The sequence below is a fragment of the Trachemys scripta genome, chromosome 4 (assembly GCF_013100865.1).
Source record: "Trachemys scripta elegans isolate TJP31775 chromosome 4, CAS_Tse_1.0, whole genome shotgun sequence".
NCBI lineage: Eukaryota > Metazoa > Chordata > Testudines > Emydidae > Trachemys > Trachemys scripta.
In genome coordinates, this window is record NC_048301.1 from 58,422,099 (window position 1) to 58,444,689 (window position 22,591).

At 39.4% G+C, this 22,591-nt stretch overlaps 1 protein-coding gene across 3 annotated transcripts in view; it reads right to left on the reverse strand.

The window, feature by feature from the left end:
• FSIP1 (fibrous sheath interacting protein 1) overlaps positions 1-22,591 on the reverse strand; it is a 164,285-nt gene extending 141,694 nt beyond the window's left edge. The window contains exons 1-7 of one of the 3 annotated variants that reach the window (XM_034769042.1): positions 22,511-22,591; positions 19,841-19,972; positions 16,715-16,892; positions 13,001-13,173; positions 8,320-8,413; positions 5,108-5,206; positions 343-455 (exon numbers count right to left, since the gene is read on the reverse strand). In XM_034769042.1, the coding sequence (XP_034624933.1) occupies positions 343-455; positions 5,108-5,206; positions 8,320-8,413; positions 13,001-13,173; positions 16,715-16,892; positions 19,841-19,966 (783 nt within the window). In that variant the 5' untranslated portion in view covers positions 19,967-19,972; positions 22,511-22,591. Of the gene's footprint in view, positions 1-342; positions 456-5,107; positions 5,207-8,319; positions 8,414-13,000; positions 13,174-16,714; positions 16,893-19,840; positions 19,973-22,510 lie in introns of those variants that run through there. The other 2 variants (XM_034769043.1, XM_034769044.1) reach the window with 2 other exon arrangements.

A 22,591-nucleotide genomic window follows, 5' to 3' on the forward strand; every position in this document is an offset into this window, starting at 1 on the left:
TATGGGCTGTGGCCAGGCACAGATTGGAAAATAAAAACTCTCTCATTGTTATATGGCCATCTAAAAGCAAATGGGAAAATGGGGACCTAATTTGCAAATTTGGGCAACCAGTGAAGGATGAATACTCAGCAGCACTTTGCAATGAGCAACAAATTTCTGTAGTATAATGTTGTTCATTTAATCTGGATTAATTTTTACAGAATTAATAATGGGATGTGTTTTAATCAAGAAAGCAACCTATTTGTAGAAGTGTATACACTGTCATATATATTTTTTGGCAATGTATTTAGTATACATCAGTAACTCCCTAATCTTTTAGTAATTTTAGGCCTTAACACATACCTCGATGTTCTTTTTAATAAAATCTTGAGTATTTTTACTTTTGGTGTCACTTTTATGATGTGATTTTCCTGTTATTTTCAGTGAGCCACTTGTTTCAGTTTCATTTAGATGGTCTGTAGTTAAAAAAAACAGTTGCAAAAATGTAATTGTTGCCTCTCCAATAGACAAAAATCAATAATTACTATTTTCACTATTATTTATTATATTTATAGTATTGGAAGTATTACCTATATTTACCATTAGAAACTATTATCATAACCATTTCAACAGTTAAATGTGGCAAATGCAAGTTTTTCAGGGTGCCCATTTAGCAAAGTTATTTCTTATATAAGATTATAGTTTTGTGAAGGCCAAAATATTTTTTATGGAGATTTGACCTCAAAAATGTTAGACACATTGCCATGATTTTAGACCCATTCTTTTTAAACCTCTTATTGTTTGAACTATATCACCAGTATTAGATAAATTAAGTGGTGATTTTTTGGGAAAGCATGCAACTGTTTGGGGATATTTCAAGCAGATTTCTTAAATGAAACAGCTGAAAAACAGATGAGGTCTTTGATGTTCTACAGTCCCTTGTTATAACAATTTTTGTTTTAAAACTCACCTTAAAAGTTATGAAACAAACATGGTTTCTTAGTAGCAATCTTAAATATATTATGTGTGATCATTTAATATGTTCTTATAAGCAGATCAGATTATTTAGAAAGTAGCACACTGAACATTTAATTCACCCTCAAGCTATTTTCAGATTTAATGTTTTCTGAATACAGTTTCTCCAAAAACCATATGAAAAGACAATATACGGTATGTGCCATTCAGAGACATCTAATAATTTTAAAGTGGTAATTCTTTCATGACTTTGGAATGATCCAGATTCCAAAGATTTATAAATGACAAAACTAAACAATCAAATTTAATGTCCTATAAATCTCACAAATTGATCTGTTCTCCTGCATACATAATAGTTCTCTTTTTTTTTTAATTTGATCCTGGGGTTAGACACAAGTTTGGGGATTATTTGATTATAAACTAGAATGTGCTTACTTATCATTGGATTTATAAAAAGATTAACTATCACAGCCTCTAGGAGCACATACATTACATTTAAAAATATCACAAAGAATATGCAATCTGACCAAAAAAGGCAACTAAAAGAAAGTTCATATAAGAAGTTCTACCCACTCCTCTGCACAGAAGTCTTAGTATATATAGAGGCTGTGCAACATTCTTTAAGGTCAAAAACTTTGGCTGTGCAAATACCAATGAAGGAGGTGAATTCCCAAGTGGAGGGCCTCCCCCTTGAAGAAAAATTGCCTCCAACCCGCCAGGGTTCAAATCTAGGGCCTAGTAGGAAAAAGCATCCCAAACTATCTATCACAGAGCATAGGAGAGACATTACCTTGAAGCTAACCAAGAATCAGAGCATGCAGAGTTTTATAGATAAAAATGAACACCTTGCATTGCATCCTGAATCCAGTGCAGTCTACAAGCACAGGTGTAATAAGTGTCATATAAGAAACACTGCTTAACACCGCATTCTGTGCTAGCCGAAGTCTGAATGGCCTTCAAAGGTAGACTCACATAGAACATCTAATGCAGAATGACAGAGACATGGATAATTGTTGCAAGGAATGCATCAAAGAGGAAAGATTGCAACCTGATGTCTGGACCAGCGGAAAGAGACTATGGCCCCAATCCAGCAGAGCATGTAACTGGATTAAATATAAAATTAAACATGTAAATAGTCCCATTAATGGGACTACTCAAGTATTTATAGTCAAGCACAGTCTTCTCTGCTTTACTGGCTCAGGACCTATCTTGGCTCCTATCTGGGAACCCAGGCAGCAGCCAAGAATGCAACAGATCTCGAGATTACAAACCAATCCACAATAACAAGAAGCCTGAGTAGAAACAGCAAATATCATCTCCTCCTTAGTGCACCCCCACAACAAACACACACCTCATCTCTTCTGTTGTGAACAATCTCTAGCCAAATCCCTCTCGTCCAACGCCCCCATCTTGGCCAGTCACCAAGAAACCAGGTTACTTTGAATCACATAATATGCTTGTAGAGCTGAGCGTCATTGGCATACTGGTGGCAACGGCAACTTAAAACATTTCACTACTCCCCTTGTGGTCATGTATACATGCTGAAAATAACCTTTTGAGTAAATAAGCAACTGCCCACTGCCACCCACTGGAATCTCACAGAGATGGAAGAATACAGACACTGAAACACAACTCAGTCTATCTGGACTGATGCCTGCCACAACAGTATCTCATAAGCAATAGCATCAAAACAACAGACAAACCTAAAAGAACTAGCAAGGATGTCTGACCTTTGTCAGGAGATCCTCAAACATCAAGACAAGTGCAGTCTGTACCATAATCAGTTTAATAGAAAACAAAACAAAACAACACTAAACTGAAGGAGATTAAGGAAGTCTGAAGACATCAAATAGGGCCAGAGAACCTTGCCCCAAAATAGGAACATTAGAGACTGGGTAATACTGCACTTTGCATCAACTACCAGATTTGAGAGACAGTTTCTTGAGCATAGGTCTACTAATTGCACACCTAAGGGAAGATGATGCCTCATAGTAAGTGTATGACTCAGTCAGGAGCACTTTATTTACCTGAAAATCAACAAGGAATCCTATAAAAAGTGGAAACATGGACAAATGTAAGGATGAATACAAAAGAACAGCACAAGCATGTAAGGACAAAATCAAAAAGGCTAAGGCAAAATGATTTACATCTACCAAGAGACATAACGTGCCATAAGAACAGGTTCTTTATATACATTAGGAGCAAGAAAAAGGCACAGGAAAGTGTAGGTCCTCTACTTAGCAAGGAAGGAGAGCTAATTACTGATGATATCAAGAAGGCTTAGGTGTTTAACACCTATTTTTCTTCAGTCTCCATTAAAAAGGTTAATGGTGATCAGATACTCAACACAATTAATATTAACAACAAGGGGAAAGGAACACAAGCCAAAACAGAGAAAGAGCTGGTCAAAGAATATTTAGATAAGTTAGATGTATTCAAGCTGTCAGGGCCTGATGAAATTCACCTTAGGGTACTTAAAGAACTAGCTGAAGCAATCTCGGACACATTAGCAATTATCTTTGAGAACTCATCGAGGACAGGTGAGGTGCCAGAGGACTGGAGAGGGACAAACATAGTATCTATCTTTCAAAGGGGAAACAAAGAGGACCGGAGGAATTACAGACCAGTCAGCCTGACTTTGATACCTGGAAAGATACGGGAACAAATTATTAAACAATCAATTTGTAAGCACCCAGAGAATAACAGGATTATAAGGAATAACCACTATGGATTGTCAAGAACAAATCATGCCAAACCAAACTAATTTCCTTCTTTGTCAGAGTTACTGGCCCAGTGAATGGGGGGGAAGCAGTAGAGGTGATATATCTTGATTTCAGTAAGGCTTTAGACACAGTCCCACGTGACATTCTCATAAGCAAACTACAGAAATATGGTCTAGATAAAATTACTATAAGGCTGGAGAACAACTATTTGAAAGACCATACTCAAAAGTGTAGTATCAATGGTTTGGTCAAACTAGGTGGCAGATAATATATAGCTGGATTCCACATGGGAGTGGAAAGTATGCTTATAAAATTTGCAGATGACGCGAAGCTAAGAGGGGTTTCAAGCCCTTTGAAGGACAGGATTAGAATTCAAAATGACCTTGAAAAACTGGAGAATTGGTTTGAATTCAACAAGATGACATTCAATAAAGACAAGTGCAAAGTACTTCCCTTAGGAAGGAAAAATCAAATGAACAGTTACAAAATGGGGAATAGCTGATAAGGTGGTAGTACTGCTGAATAAGATCTGGAGGTTACAGTGCATCACAAATTGAATATGAATCAACACAATGAGGCAATTGCAAAGAAGGTTAATATTCTGGGGTGTTTTAACGGGAGTGTCATATATAAAACACAGAAGGTAATTGCCCCGCTCTACTCGACACTGGTGAGGCCACAGCTGGAGTATTTTGGGCACCACATTTCAGAAAAGATGTGGACAAACTGGAGAGAGTCTAGAGGAGAACAACAAAAATGAGAAAAGGTTTAAAAAGCCTGACCTAGGAAGAAATGTTAAAAAAAATAAAATTAAAAAAAAAAGGGCATATTTAATCATGAAAAAAGAAGACTGAGGAGGGACCTGCTAAAAGTCTTCAGACATGTTCAGGGCTGTTATAAAGAGGATGGTGATCAATTGTTTTCTATGTCCATGGGAATTAGGAAAAGAATTAAAGGTCTTAATCTACAGCAAAGAAGATTTATGTTAGATATTAAAACTCTGGAATAGGCTTCCATGGAGGTTGTGGAATCACCATCATCGAGTTTTAAGAACAGTTTAGACAAACATCTGTCACAGATGGTCTAGGTTTTAACTGGTGGTGCCTCGGTGCAGGCCCTGGACTAGAGGACCCTTTCAGCTACACATTTCTACGATCCTATGATTATCAGTATTAGATTAATAACAGAGATAAATTTTATACAATTTCCAAAAAGAACCACATTGTTGATAAACTCCTAAATTTTTCAATCAGGATGTAAGCTTGTATTACCTATTTATATTCCATACATTACGGGAATGTTATGTTTTTTAACATCTATATGGCATATAATGCTTCCCTTTCAGACTTGATTTTTTGGAACATTTTACTCATTCAAATCCAGAATACAAAAGCTCATTACATAATTACAGAACTGTAATAAGGGCTTACCCTGTACAGCTTGCTTTTCATTGCGGTCGTAATCTTCTGAATTAATTTGTGTGTGAAATACTGAAATAAATATTTCATTTTCTTCAGAATGGGAAGGATCTGTTAATTAGAAGTGTATTGAATAATTGTTGAATACTTATTTAAAGCAAATTTTTGTGACTTAACATTATGATTTACGTACATTTCTCCAAGTATGATAGTCAAGAGTCATAGAGGTTTATTACTGGTTTTCTTCAAGTAGTTACAACAATACAATAAAACATTTTACAAGAGATAGAATAGATGGAGTAAAAGAAAAGAAGAGAGGTGAGTAAGGGAGTCAATATGTGAGTAAAAGAATCATTATGAACAAGGGCAAGTAAGATTGGAAGAAAATATCAAAATGTATTATACCACTTCTGATGTATCTATGAAGTCTGATAGAGGTTTTGAGTAAATGGGATTACACGTTTTTTTCTTCTGATGCATTTGCAACCTTCTATAGTGCTGGTAATTATACGTAAGTGATACAGCCTAAGGCCAAAATGTTCAAAAGCTTCAGTAGACATGAATAGACATTTGGGAATCATCTAGAGGTTCAATTGAAAGTTAAGTGCCCAGGGGATTTTCACAGCGGGTGTCTAGCTATGCCCAAGTTGTCAGAAATCCAACTGGCCTCTGTCAGGAGTGTGATCTGGGAGAAATGGGTACCAAACATCCCAGTGCTCAAGAGCTGCTTCAAGTACTCCAAGTGTTAGTCATGCTCCTGGCAAGAATTAGCCAGAGAGTGCAGGTTAAGGAGAAGCCCCTCACTGTCCGCTCTGCAATCTGTGCACACTTAAAGAGCACATACTTAAGAATCTGCGTACATTTGAGAGATATAACGAATATCAACTAAACAATAAATTAATACTATCCTTCTCAACTGAAAGCATGATGATGATTGTCATTTAGTAACAACTGAATGAGAGTTTTATAGCTGCAGAGTCTAATTTCTGCCACAATTAGGACAGATGTGTTTCTGCTGCTAGAGAGGTTGAGACACAAGTGGCTGGATATAAGTGATTTTGTAGATGTAGCTGGCATTTGATACTCTAATGACTCTTTTGAAAACAGAATATTTTCAAAACAGCTTTCCTTGCATCATTTATTGTCATCAAATAAAATAAAAGCTAAATATTCAAGCGCTAAAAGACAAAGTTAATTACATTCATTTCTTTATTTTCAACCAGGGAAAGTTCCTCTGCTGCCAATCATACAAAATGACCTGATGAATGAAAAGTATTAACATATTGCATAAAACCTTGAGGCAAGGAGGACCCTGGAAAAATCTACACTATGCACACAACTGTCCTGATGCCATGCATCAAAATCCACATGACCCATACAGCAGTAATTACCTTTGAAAAGAAAAAGGAAGTGCAGTGTGGAGCTTGTTAATAATAACCTCATAAACAAATTTTCTTTCCATATTTTAAAGGTTAAGAGACCCAGTAAAGCATATTATTTTTATTAGATGCTGACACCTACTGGACAGTTTTAAATTGCTGTAAAGCTGATTTGTAAATCTTGTGTTTTTTGCCCCTGAACAGTAAACTAAATAAATGTTATGCAGTTATTAATGTAAAAATCCTCTTCTCCTGTGTATACTTCTTTACCATTTTCAAAAAGTACAGCACAGAATGGTATAATTCAGTTATAAAACTACACAAAGTCACAACAAGTCGAACGTTGATGGTCAGACAACTATACAAAAAAACCATTGTGATAGGAAAAGAAACAATTATAATCCAAGATGATTCCAAGTAAAGATTCTCTCATTAAATTTTGTAACAGCCACTAATATAATATTTTTAAGTTTGGAATGCACGAGGTGGTGAGAATCAAAATTCTACAGTGCAACACGCTACCAAAAGACAACTTTTGGTAATTCTTTTATTTAAGAGGTTGAAATATTTTTTTTAGATTACAGAGGTCAAAAATTTGTACTCCAAGAAATCTTTCACCAACCAAAAAGAAAAAGTCTGTGTTTAAGAGCTGGACAAAACAATTAATACATTTGAAAGCAATATAAGCATTGCCAAGGTAATTCAGTGCAAAGCACAGTCAAAATCAAAGGTGGTAAGAGCAAAGCAGGTGTATTTGCTGCATTTTAAATGCAAAAGAGTTATTGTTAAATTATTCTTTGTAACAATGCTGCATAGCCACCTACCCCACAGTATGCTGTGTGTGTCTTCAAAAAGCTGTCTGACCCTGAATTTAATAACCGGAATGTTAAAATTCATTAAGGTATATTTTTGAAACTCTGAATCTGATTATTGTTGTAACCAGAGGTTTACTTAGCGTGCTGTACGATAGACGCTCAATGCACTGGAATTCCAGTTCCATTTGAAATGTTCCGGAGTAGCCCAGGTAAAGAGTGTTATAGGCTGTAGGTTAAATATCCTTCGTTTCAGTAAAGCAGATACTTATTTTCCAGATTTCTTTCTACAGTACTTTAAAGTCATTCCTTCTGAGAAGCAGAAGCAGCAATATTCAGAGCATTTGCTGGGCCAACCTTCCTTTTCAATAGGATAGTTATGGCCACAGCCTTACACCGCAGGAAACCATATATCTGCTCTGCTGGATAGGGCCTTTTAAAAATGTTTAGCTTTGCTGATGAATTTTCAGACAAGGCTGAATGGCTAGGGATCAAAGGTCAAAATGTAAATGTGAGGGATAAAAAATGAAGATAAAATTGCCAATAGTTAGATTCTGAAGACAAATACAGAGTTCTGTACTGATTACAATAAAATGGGATTCGCCAACTCAGTTTATAAAGCAGCTTAGAATTATTTTTTCTAACATCAGCCCTGATTTATCTATCACAGACATAAGTTATTCACATTTCTCCTATCTTGCTTCTACTTAGTTAAACCTTCACGGCTACCCAGTCATTTGAAATACTGCAGAACTATTGCAAAGAAAAATCTGTAAAGCAATACTGCCTTGTGAAGGCATGTGCAGCAGCAAAAATACTTTTTATTCAGCTTGAGGTTTAGAAAAATTGTCTCTACAAGTTTTTACATGTAAGGACTATTTTATTGATAAAAGTTTAAAACTGCACTTGTTATGGAAAACATTTTATCTATTTTAATAGCAGTGATATCTTAGAACTTACAGAAATACCGCTATAATCAACATATACAATAATCTTATGAGATATTTATCATTTACCTGTTTTACTTACTTACCAATGGTCTCCTGCAATGAGGCGGTCAAAGCTAAAAATTTGTTTGTATTTTCTATCTCCTCTTGAGTTCCTGAAGCACTTAGTGAGGTTACAGACTATTTAAAAGAGGGAAAGTTTGAAAATAAGATGGCAACAAATATATGATCAGATTGGAATTACAGTAAAATACTTTTCCTGATGACCTATCAGAGCCCCAAGTCTAGCAAACTTCAGATCACACACCAAAAGCCTTTTTTGTCAATCAAGCTTTTGGGTAAACATTATTTTCTTACTGTTTTTCTCTTATTTTTTTGTGTGATTTGAATGTCTTAGACCCTCTGAGCATTTATGAAAGTAGCACAGATTTTTAAGCTCTGTATACTCTTAGAATTATTGTACATCATCTATATATGGATTGTAGGAACTACTATATAGTTTTATAAATACATACATTTGAATCCTGGTAGATTTGCAGTATGATTTACATTGCATATACTGCTTTAACATTTCAAACCAAATTTTATACATATTATATGCGGGGCTGGTAGCACTGCCTATTATTAACATTGCAAGACACTTCCCAATATAAGACTCTATTTTCACCTACTCATAACCTTGCCTAAATATAACGGTTTGGTCTGAAATTTCCCAGACTTCAAGCTGATTTTTTGGAAAGTTTCAGCCACAATAGTTCATTTCTGAGAATGAGGTTTGGGAAAAATATGTTCTGTAATGTTAACAAAATTCTGGTGACCTTTTTGGTGAGAAGCTCTAGTATTCCCACACATTGGAGCAGGGACTTGAAAGGGGTGGGCTTTTTGTCAGGAATGTACCTTTTATTGTTGGGCCAAGTTATAAGTCTTTGAAAAATTTCAGTCCACACATGCTCAGCAGAGACTTCTTAGGGTTTAGCAGCTAAAATCTCCAAAGTCTGTGTGCACTTATTCCCTCACAGCTCCTACATGTGATTGGACAGTGCATGGTGCCACCACCACAGACCAAGTGAGTATGCTCCACAGCAGGAAATAGATTGGGACATGAAAAATGGTGAGATTGGGACTGGCTGGGCAAAAACACTGAGAATCAGTTGTCTGGGGGTTGGGAGGACACTCTGCTAGACACACCTGATCTGTGCTGGAGAGCCCAGGCAGCAGCTGAGAAAACTTGACATTCTTGTCAGTTTCGCCACTGACATGTTAATTTCATATATTTCCATTCAAGATCATCATGTTTTCGTGTTTCCGAAAATAAATTCTGATCCCACTGAGGGGTACCAAAGGAATTGGCACCATCTGCTCAAGAAACTCCCTGAAGAGGCACTGGAACAAATCTACACAGACGCACCCTAGATCCCCAACCAGGGGTATTCTATCTGCTAGTCAAGATCCATAAACCTGGGAATCCTGGACGCCCCATCATCTCAAGCATTGGCACCCTGATAGCAGAATTGTCTGGCTATGTGGACTCTGTCCTCAGGCCCTATGCTACCAGCACTCCCAGCTATCTTCGAGACACCACTGACTTCCTGAGGAAACTACAATCCATTGGTGATCTTCCAGAAAACACCATTCTGGCCACTATGGATGTAGAAGCTCTCTACACCAACATTCCACAGAAAGACTACAAACCGTCAGGAACAGTATCCCCGATAACGTCACGGCAAACCTGGTGGCTGAGCTTTGTGACTTTATCCTCACCCACAACTATTTCAGATTTGGAGACGATTTATGCCTTCAAGTCAGCAGCACTGCTATGGGTACCCGCATGGCTCCACAGTATGCCAACATTTTTATGGCTGACTTAGAACAACACTTCCTCAGCTCTTGTCCCCTAGTGCCCCTTCTCTACTTGTGCTACATTGATGACGTCTTCATCATCTGGACCCATGGGAAGGAGGTTTTGAGGAATTCGACCAGGATTTCAACTATTTCCACCTCACCATCAACCTCAGCCTGGACCAGTCCACACAAGAGATCCACTTCTGGACACTACAATGCAAATAAGCAATGGTCACATAAATACCACCCTATACTGGAAACCTACTGACCACTATACTTACCTACATGCCTCCAGCTTTCATCCAGACCACATCACATGATCCACTGTCTACAGCCAAGCCCTACGATACAACCGCATTTGCTCCAATCCCTCAGACAGAAACAAACACGTACTGGATATCCATCAAGTGTTCTTAAAACTACAATACCCACCAGGGGAAGTGAAGAAACAGATTGACAGAGCCAGAAGGCACCTACTATAGGACAGGCCCAACAAAGAAAGTAATAGAACGCCACTAGCCATCACCTACAGCCCCCAACTAAAACCTCTCCAGCGCATCATCAAGGATCTACAACCTATCCTGAAGGACGATCCCTCACTTTCACAGACCTTGGGAGACAGGTCAGTCCTCGCTTACAGACAGCCCCACAATCTGAAGCAAATATTCACCAGCAACTACACACCACACAACAGAAACACTAACCCAGGAACCAGTCCCTGCAGCAAACCTCGTTGCCTATTCTGTCCTCATATCTACTTTAGCGACACTATCAGAGGACCCAACCACATCAGCCACACCATCAGGGACTCATTCACCTGCACATCTAATGTTATATATGCCATCATGTGCCAGCAATGCCCCTCTGCCATGTACACTGGCCAAACCGGACAGTCTCTATGCAAAAGAATAAATGGACACAGATCAGACATCAAGAATTGTAATATTCAAAAACCAGTAGGAGAGCACTTCAATCTCCCTGGACACTCAACAACAGACTTAAAAGTGGCCATTCTTCAACAAAAAAACTTCAAAATCAGACTTCAATGAGAAACTGCAGAACTGGAATTAATTTGCAAACTTGACACCATCAAATTAGGCCTGAATAAAGACTGGGAGTGGCTGGGTCACTACAAAAAAATAATTTTCCTTCTGTTGATCCTCACACCTTCTTGTCAACTGTCGGGAATGGGCCACATCCATCCTGATTGAATTGGCCTTGTTAGCACTGAGCCCCCCACTTGGTAAGGCAGCTCCGATCTTTTCATGTGCTGTATATTTATACCTGCCTAATTTTTTTCACTCCATGCATCTGATGAAGTAGGTTATAGCCCACAAAAGCTTATGCCCAAATAAATTTGTTAGTCTCTAAGGTACCACAAGGATTCCTCATTGTTTTGTTTTGGGAGAAATTTCTGTAAAATCTAGTTTTGCTCTGAATCAGACCAAAAGCAAATTGCAAAATACCAACATTTTTGGCAAACCAAAACCCCTGAGTTTTGACCAGCTCTATCAGACATCCTCATAAGACATGTGATTTCTCTGCCAACAAAAATTGCTGCTTTTTTCATAGAGTGCATAGTAATGGGAGAAGTTGTACCAAAGGTTTTGAATGCCTTTGTTATAATCACCTCTGTAGGTTCTGTTCACATCTTATACATTTCTACTTCCTTTGGATGTCTGGATGCATCCAAAAAAGGACTACAATACCACTTCATATTATATGAGGGAAATTATGGTGACCTTGTGGATGGAGGCCAGCTTAGTTCACAGAACTACTATGTTTGACAGAATGTGTAACTGAGCTTTCACTGAGAGCATGCTAAGTGCTGAAACCCCTTTGGACAAGGTAATGAGAATGCAAGATACTTTCAGGGAGAAAAGGAAGAGACCTACCAACCATGAAGCTGAAAAGTAGTTTTATGAGGATCGTAGATTCTACACACAGATCAAATTTGTTACAGGAATCTTCATATTGCCAAAGAACTGATAAGAGTGGTGAGTCCTCAGGAATCAATTATGTAATGGTAATGAGAAATTCTCATGGGTTTCTTACATTGCAATATGTCTGAAGTTGCTGACTGATCTTTCCAAAAAGTGTTGGCATGAGCCTCTTGGTCAGAACAAACTAAAGAGTGTCCTTTGCTTCAGCTGACAGCCTGACTTTGCCCTGATGTATGTCCCTTGCAACACCAATATCTAAACCTCAAGAGATACACAGACATCATTTGTGAATTTCCTCTGAAATGCTAGGACAGTGTTTATCATCTTCTTAGAATGACTGACTGTAGTTCCTTCCTCTCAGCTTCCCAGACACAATTTAGACAGCATATTGGTACAGGATAGTTCCCTGTTGCCCTATGCTTTGTGTGTGCACTGAGAGTTTGAGAGGAGGTTCTAGTTGCAACTAAATCTGATCTGAGAACCAAGACCTGAGGGGTTAATAATAAGATGATTATAATAATGTACAGTTCTTTCTGTTCCCTTTCATGTCAGTGTCCTTCACCAGTCAATAACTATTGAATAATAAACTGTGTTCATGAAACTAGACCAGTGGTTCTCAAACTTCATTGCACCGCGACCCCCTTCTGACAACAAAAATTACTTCGCAACCTTAGGAAGGGGGACTGAAGCCAGAGCCCCACTGCCCGGGGGGGGAGGGGGCAAATCCCAAGCCTCACCACTCTGGGCAAGAGGGCCAAAGCAGCAACCATCGCCCAGGGCTGAAGCCATCAGTCTTTGGCTTCAGCCTTGGGCCCCAGCAAGTCTAAGCCAGCCCTGGCAACCCCATTTGAAGGGGGGTCATGACCCACAGTTTGGGAACTGCTGAACTAGACTGTTCCCTTCCATAAGATAGCATTCTGAGATATTGTTTTATTGGTAAATATTTAAAAAAAAAAAAAAACCACACACACATATTGCTAACCTGAAGTTCTTCCCAAAGTTTTGCCCTCACTTCTCTGCCTTGTTTTTTAATTTCTCTTTCTCTAGATTGTTTCTTTGCCAGTATCTTGTCCAATTTATTCATCTTCTTTATCGCTTCTTGAATCCGAGGATCTATATCCTTCTCTTCAGTATTTTCTAGATTGGTAGAATTTGCTGTAGATTAGATATAAAATAGGATGTGAGCTTCAAGCATTTAATAAAATAATCACCAGTCAATAGGAATTATTTGGCACAGCTTCAGTAGGAATAGGACCATTCACTAGCATATGTTGCTTTTTGTTGGTTGGTTACAGCAGGAAAGAAATATACAGGTCCTTCTAGAAGATAACAGAACTTTTCCTTTGTGGTAGAAAGGTAGTGGTAGATGTTTGTGTTTCTGGACACATAGGACCAGAGTTCTAGTTTGGCAAGTATGTAATATTTATTCTGGGGAGGTAGTGGTTTATCCATAGCAAAGGTTGTAACCACAATCCAATAATAAGGCTGAAACTCAAAAAAATTTTCATGCTTACAGATTTTTAGAGGTAAATCTCATTAACAACTAAAATGTGTCCTGAACTTTTTTATTAAATTAAGTCATTTCGAGATCAAGATTTTAAACTGCTCCATTTTCAAAATGCTACAAAGCATCTAAACTTTTAATATGTTCCTCTACCTACTCAACAAAAAGTTTCGATACCAAAAGATGGGAAACTCAGGTACATTTTGACATTTGATCTGGAAATAAGCAGTTGAGGACAGAAACAATAATATGCTTAAGAAATTACCATTATTTCAAAATTAAACAGGATTCTCTGTCAATGCCAACAGAGAAATGTATATTTGTGATCAGCCTCTGAACAGGTCTGGTCTTCTTTTCTAAATTGAAAGGAAATTTCAGGATCTAGTAAGATAGTTCTTCTGCAGGCATTCCCCACTAAAATTGCCCCTTTGTTTATAGGAATGTGCACAAGTCCACTTATTTGAAAAGCTAAGAGAGGAAGAAAGAGTTGACGTGACCTGCCAAAGTTACATGGAAACATGTAATAGAGCCAGAACAGAACTCTGATCCAAGGCTTACTAGTCACTAGATCAGTGGTCACCAAACACTTGATCGCAATTGACTGGTCGATCCTAGAGATTGTCCCAGTCGATCGCGATCTCTGGTGGTGCAGCAGGGCTGCCACTAAGCGGCCAGTGCATCCCCCGTGGCCCCAGGGGGTGGGGGTGCGGCAGGGGTGTCGGCACACTGCTCCTGCATGCAAGCACCACCCCCGTAGCTCCCATTGGCCAGAAATGGGGAACTGTGGCCAATGGGAGCTGAGGGGGCTGTGCCAGCAGAGAGGGGCAGCACATGGAGCCACAGGTGCATGTTGACCCCTTCCAGGAGCGGTGTGGGGCCAGGACAGGCAGGAAGCCTGCCTTAGCCTCGCCGCGCCACCAACCAGGAGCCGCCCGCAGTAAGTGCCGCCCGGCAGGAGGCCGCACCCCAAGACCCAGCCCTGAGCCCCCTCCCGGAGCCACACCTTATACCCCCTCCTGCACCCTGACCCCCCTCCCAGAGCCAGCACCATATACCCCCTCCTGCACCCCAAACCCAGCCTGGAGACCCCTCCCAGAGCCAGCACCCCAAATTCCCTCCTGCACCCCAATACCCTCCCACACTGCAAACCTCTCAGCCCCAGCCCAGAGCCCACACCCACTTCCGAACCCCAACCCCCTGCCCCAGCCCGGTGACAGTGAGTGAAGGTGGGGGAGAGCAAGCGATGGGGGGGGGGGAAATGGAGTGAATGGGGCAGGGCTTCGGGGAAGGGGCAGGGCCTCGGGGAAGGGTAGATCCTGAGTTGCCCTTAAATTCAAAAAGTGATCTTGAGCGTAAAAAGGTTAGAGACCATTGCACTAGATCATAATGCCTCCCTTACGAATTACTTGACAACTCTGGGCCATATCCTCAGTTGGCATAAACTGGTACAGAGCCATAAAAGTCAATGATATATTTTTTGCTATGAATGGCCTCGTTATCCATATAAATGAGTAATCAATCCATTTTTAATTCCTAAAAAGTTATTGGCCTCAATGATATGGAACAACAGTTGCAACCTTAACTATGGAATCACAAGTAGCAATTTTATACTTGCACATGAATTTAACAGCCTAGTAAGGAAAAGTATTATAACAACACTCTTCCACATCCCACATAGATAATACTTTTTGATTTTCTGACATTTTGGAACCAGATTCACCTTTACAGGGGCCCAGCCCGGGGCTCAGCTGTGCTGGGGGGGGGGGGGGGAGAATTTACCACAAGGGAGGATATTAGTGGTTCTGCCAGGGGAAAGCAGCTTTAAAATCCAACTTGGTCTCCATGCCTCAGAGTGCCTCTCCCGCCTGGCCTGGACGTGTAGAATTACTGAACAAATCCTCTTTGGGGTCTTCATCAGACCATTCCTGCCATAGTGGAATGGATGTGGTAAAAGTTGCCTAAAACTGCTCCAGACACACTTTCCACCACTGGGTTCTGCAGACTTGTTTTTGACAAAACCCAGAAAGGTGTATCAGGCACTCAGAGACCACATCCATCACTACAGTATGAAAACCTAGATAGAATCAAACCCACAAATTTAAACTCTTGACCTTGACACTACATGAACAGTTATTTTCCTTCCCTTTCTTTTATTTAAAGAACTTAAATGAAAAAAAACAACAACCCTCTTGTACCTTCATTAATTCCCCTCTTGAAATATCATCACCACACACTTCTCCTCCCTCTCCTCACTCCTCCTTTGCCTTTTCTAAGAATCTGTTTTACTGCTCTGTTAACTCAATGCATCTGAAAAATAATACCTTTTTTCATATTCCACTGAGATGGTTTATTGAATTTAGAAGCTTGAGTTTCAACACACTGATCTTCAGAACCTACTGAGCTAGAAATCTATTCTGACAAAAGACCATACAAAAATATAGATTATTTCATATAACTTAAAAATATTTGACTGAAATGTTAAATATCAAAAGAACAAAGTACAATTTTTCTTCCTGTCAATCATAACATAGCATCTCTAAAAACACTCCACAGCAGATTACTGTCTAGAAAAGGCACATTCCAGTACATTATGACCTTGTAGTTTGAACACAGGACTAGGAATCAAGCAATCTGCTTCACTCCTGGCCCTACCGCAGAATCTTGGTGTGACCTGGAACAAGTCATTTAAGCTTTCAGTGCCTTCATCTCCCTACCTGTAAAATGGCAATATATGCTTACTCATGTTTTAGGGTGAGAGAAGTATTGAGAAGTTTTATTTTATTAATATCTGTAAAGTGTATTAACACCTTCCATCTGAAGATCTCCTATAAGTACCAAGTATTATTATTAGAAAATGCAGTACTTCATTTTATTTAAAATATTTATTTTTCAGGTGTATATTGTACACTTGCAATTGCTAGGTTGGAAAAACTGAGATAACTGACAAATGCTAGGGCACCTGTCATCCATGACTTTTTTTTCCCTCCTCCAAGTTAATTCACATAAGTACAAATATGAAATACTAAGAACAAAGTTCTTCTCTCATATCCACAGCGTGAATTTTGACTCCATCATTCTGTTCTTACAGACACAGAATTCCCCATCTGCAGATTCAAGAGTAGAATTTTACCAAAGTTCTATAACAGTAGTTGGCATTGCTGACCGACAAGGTAAACTTAGTCATTCTCATACCTGGACGCTCATTAGCATTTTGTATCTGCTGCTGGAAAATGCAGTTAATTTCCCCCTCAGAAGTCTGTGGTGATATTCTCATTTTCTTCATTTCATGCTTCTCGCTATCATCATCTTTGTCTTCCTCTACACTGCTGTTTCGTGAATTGTCTTCTTTATGATCAATTGGTGAAGAAACCTAAAAATTATGTAAATTAACAATTTCCACAAAAGTATTAATCTTTTTAAAATACTTTCTTTTCTTTCTTATGACTGCTAATAATAGTGACACCAAACCAGACTTTGCAGTTCTGCAGCTGCTTCTATCCAAGGATCTCAGAGCACTTTACAAATAAAAAAACTTTACAACACCTCTGTCAGGTACATAGGTATTATCCTCATTGTACATGAGTGAACTGCGGCACAAAGTGATAAAATGAGTTGCTCAAAACCTCACAGCAAGTCAATGCAGTACTTTAACTCTGGCATCCTGATTCCCAGACACTGATATAATACTACACCACACTCCTTGCCCTGAAATTCAAATTTGATTTCAAAGATTAATATCTTCACAGTGGGGGCAAACACTGTACTTACACTGGAATTTGTTGAATAATTAAATAATGACACTGGAAACATCTCTTAATTGTATTCCACTCATTACAGAGCCCTCACCTTAGTCAGGATGTGCTTAATCAGGAATTCCACTTAGATGAGATCTCCCAAGTGCGCTCAGTTTACAAGTGCAATGACATTTATTCTAACTTGTTTGCAGTGTTAGTTAGGAAGTTGTCAGATATGCTTGAGAGTTGCTATGTGAGCTCTCCACGCTGAGCAAACATGGAATGCGATTTCAAAAATTCACGGGGCTTTAAAGGGGAAAGGCAGCTTCCTGTGTACCTGGCCACTGGGCAGCAGAATTCACAACGGTGACCAGAGTGGTCAAGGTGGGGCATCGTGGGACACCTCCTGGAGGCCACTAACAGCCTAGGTCAATCTAAACTCTACGTCGCTTGTGGAGGTGGAGTTAAGTTAAGTTACAGCAGCAGGAGCAAAATTTTAGTGAAGACACTAACGTGGTTATAAGCAACAGAGGGTCCCGTGGCACCTTTGAGACTAACAGAAGTATTGGGAGCATAAGCTTTCGTGGGTAAGAACCTCACTTCTTCAGACTAACACGGCTACCCCTCTGATACTTAACATGGTTATGTCGACGGAAGTCAGCCTAACTCTGTCGTGTAGGCCTAACTGTAAAAGAAAACAGGGTCACAAGAGAATTTTTCATCTCTTTGCTGTTTGAACTCTTACAGGGCCAGAGAATTTAAACTGAAGTAAGAGGACCCCCAGGATTATCCTTGGGTTTGCTCTGAAAGACGTTTTGAATTGACAGATCACTGCAACTCTGTCACTCTTAGGTTTTAAACTGCAACTCATTAGTGTGCATGTTAGCTTGCTTTAACCTGTAAATAACTCAAGCCTTTTTCCTAGATAATAAGCCTGTAGATAGTTCATGACAGGATTGGCTACAGGCAGTGTCTTTGGTGTAAGATCTAGGGTACCAATTGATCTAAGGTAAATTACTGGTCTCTTGGGGACTGGAAGCAACCTGAATATTGTGTGATTTTTGGTGAGAGCAATCACTTAATCTCTAAGTCCAGCCTGCTTTGGTAGCAAGATAGACTGGAGAGCTTAAGGGGACTGTCTGTGACTTCACAGTAAAACTGTTATAATGATCCAGGAGTTCATATTTGTTACTGGGTTGGTGAAATCTAATTATAGAACATACCATCAGTTTAGAGAGTCTTCCCTGTTTCTGACACCCTGTCCTGAGATAGGCACTCATGGTTGTGAGACACTTCAGACAGAGTGATTGTCAGCTCTGCTTTGATACAGGCTAACAAGTTTTCTGTTTGCCAGAGGAAAGACGTTTATTCTTCTCTCTGTCAACATGTAAACTGAGCATTGTAAGTTGACACAATGGAAGCCACATTTCCATACAAAGTCAACAGGTGGAGGGATGTGAAATCAACAGGAAGGCAGCACACTGGAGAATAAACTCTGGGTACAGGCTATGAACTTTGGGGGATAGAAGGAGAAGGTAAGGAAGACATCCCTTTATCCTCGACTTAGGAAGTAATCAGGCAGTGCAATTACATTCTGAAAAACAGGATCACAACTAACCTTGGCTGAAATGCTGCAAAGGACATTTGGGGTGAAATAAACTTCTATAGACAGAAGGTTAGTCTATTAAGTTTAGTCTTTAGAAATCATGTTATGATTTTGTTTTATACATTCCCTTTGTTTCCATTATTTTTACTCACTATTGCCTGACTCTCAAATCTTTGATAATAAATGTATCGTTGTTTTCACTAAAAATATGTCAGTGCTGTGATACCATACAAAGAGATGATCCTGAGTTGAATCATTCAAGATGGTGTGTACACTGTTCCCTGAGACCAGTAGACCTGATATTTCTGTGAGTGTTTAGCGGATAAGAGGCTGGACCCTACAGGGGAATGCTGAAAAGAGGCTCAGGAACTGGGGTGCACCGATTCATAATCTGCAAGGCAAAGTAAGGGCTGACATGGCCTAGCCTAGAGGACTTTGTTTGGGCAGCTAACAGACTGGTGGTGTCAAGGAGCTAATATACAATTAAGCACAAGAAAGTCTCCCTCACACTGGAGGCAGGGGGGAGGTTTTAACAAGGTGATTCACAGTCCTGGGTACCCCACGAACCATTATAAATTCTATCCCAAGTTACATCTGGGCAACCCTCCTGTTATCAATGGGGTAACAACTAAATTCTTCCCTCAATTAAACCTTTAACAATTTGACTAGTGGTACATAAAACAGAATATGATCTAGGCTAATAGAGGGAAAAAGTAGTACAGATTTATGTTAAGTCATTAAAGCAAGCAAATATTACTCTAAATACATACAAAGAGCTGACCTGTGTACACACACTCATTCTTGAAACTAGAACTGCATTTTAAGTTACTTTCTTTCTACGATAATACTGACTAGCATTTAGATATCAATTTTCATCCATAAAGCACGTTATACCTATTTTACAAAGGTTTATTCTTTTCATTTCACAGATAGGGAAAAATAAGACACCCAGAAGTTGTGACATGCCAAAGCTCATACCTTTGACAAGCATGGCTCTGGTGTTAGAACCTCCAAAGATGCACTTAAAGCTCTGCTTACAGGATGTACTCTTGAGCTAGATGCAGGCCTTGAAATTTCATCCAAGTTTCCCCTTGTAATATCCATTGTGATCTAAAATGGACAGGCAGAGAACAACAAATGCTACCACATATCAATAGCTTATTTATTAAACAAAAAACCCCACAAGGCTTAGGCAACAAATTAAACAAAACTACAAGTCCTACCCCTAACAAATTATACAACCTTTATAAACAATGTATACAATACACATACGTTTAAGAAAAGTGCAAAACAAAGTTAGGTATATGAGTTATATAGGGTCCCAGACCCAGCCAAAAATTAAGTAGGTTGGAGGCAGACACTTTAAGTGTATCTGAACAGTGTGTTCAATCCCTAAAAATGTTCTCACCAAGAAGAAATACCAAAACAGACCATATTAAATCTTGGCTCAACAAAGATAGCATCAAACAAAAGAAAAACAGCAAGGTTGGAGTATTTAGTGGACATATAGAATACATCCTAGTAAATGATGTGAAATGTATGCTACAGTCAAATGGCAGTGGGCAATATGACTTTCACTTCAGTGTAAGGCATACCACAATATTATTATTATTTAAAATCATATATACAGAACATTACATTAACACAGCATTTTACAAACACAAAAAAGAGGCAGGTATGACAGAAAGGAGAAATTTCCAGAACTTATTTATTCTGATTTGCAATGCTTTTAATCATTCAATCAATTGGCTCCACATCCTATATTTCGGCAGCAACACTTTAAATGTACATTCATATTAAAACATTTCATATAATTATATAGTTACATGGTATGTTGATCTTATTTATTTATGGAAGGATGAGCAATGACACACACTCCAAGCCCAGATAAATCTTCCCAAACCTTCAGACACTGTCCTCCCCAAATGCCTGAGATAAATGATGAGCCTTGTAAAGCATATGGAAAGTAAATCCACACGAGACTTGACTATTGCAAAAACAAGGAGTTTAATCAATGGTGGGGATATCAAATAGAAGAAACTCTGATTAAAGATTAAGAAATAAGACTTAGCAAGAGAATGGACAGAGGAAAAAAGAAAAAAGTCAAATTTAACACTGACGTAGTGAGACTGGGAGACAGAAAGGTGAGAAGTATGTCATCAACTTCTCACACACATAATTTCTTCCTGTTGTGTTCTTTCAGATATATTTTCCTAAAATAGTTAACTTGAAAAATATATTTACATTTTATTTCTCTTTATATCTAGTTTTCTGAGGTGGTCAAAAATTCTCAAACTTAGTCAAGGAGCATTTTGGGCCATCAGAAATTGTTTTTTCACTAAAACAAAAATTTTGTCTTATATTTTTCAGTTTCTTTCCTCCCTTTTTCAGTTACCAAATGGAAAAAAGGGTGGGACTTGGCAAAAAAGAAGAAAGAGCATTAAAAAAAGAAGAAAAGAAAAAAGGAAAAAAAGCCCCCAAAAAAACAAAATGAAAACTTTTAAAACTAAACTTCATAGATACTTTTGCCAAAGTTTTCAATCAATTCAAAATTGTTTCTTTTCAAGAAGCATGGAAAGAAAAGGACTGAAATTCCCTATATGGCTAGGTACAAGCAATTAATCCAAAGTGAGAACATAAGCCACATGACAAGATATTTGAGTCTATTTTAGATATTTCTTTGGGTTGCTGAAAGATATGCTAATAACAGATCTAAGAGAGAAAATACAGATGAGGCAATATATTTTATTGGACTAGCTTCTGGTGATGAAAGAGACCAGCTCTTGAGCTAGAGGTGCTCTTCTTCAGGTGTGGGAAAGATACTCTTTCAAAAATGATTTTTTAAAAGATCACCTTTCCCAGACCTAAAGAAGATATCCATGTACCTCAAAAGCATGTCTCTTTCACCACCAGAAGCTGGTCCAATAAAATAAATTATCTGACCCACCTGGTCACTCTCACATCTGGGACCAACACAGCTACAAAACAGCCAACAGCAACAGATGTAATCAGACATTGCCAATCACATAGCTGAAGCACTTCTTGCACACTGGTTATTCCATCATGTACAGGGAATAACCTACACCCAAGAAGTCTCTTCCTTGAGACAGCTGGATGCAAATACCTGGGCCCCCAGGTGTGCTTCCCTCAAGATTAGTGGCGGGTGCTGCTGCCAGACAACGCTTGCCAAATGGCCCCCTTCAGTGCTCTACCACGCTATGTGTGGGTGCATTTGGAACAGTGCAAACCCAGGCAGCAGAATACACTTCTCGGGCCCAGCAGCATGGAACTCCTGCCCTGGGGCAACCAGTAGGATGCATGGCCCTGGTTAGCTCCCCTCTGGAGAATGCCCTGTATGTCGTCTTCCTGTGTTGCCCATTACAATGGATGCAGCGAGGGCGAGGCTCTGGGGAGGAGCCCCCCCCCCCGCTCCCCTCATCCACAGGTGCAAGAACTAGGGGTGCTACTGCACCCCCGACTCGATGGGGTTTCCATCAGAAACAGGATTTACAGTTTGGCTCAATGGCACTCAGCAGCCCTGCCCTCCCCTCCAACAGCCCCTCAGCTCCCAGCCCTAAGGAGGACAACAGACCAGAGCCCCACAGCGTGCGCGGCCCCGACTCCACCCAACTCCGCCCCTACACTCACCCTGCGGGAGCGCAGCCAGGCGCTGCAACAACGGACTCAGCGCGGGGTCGCGCGTGCCCCGCTCCGCTACCCTCTCTGTGC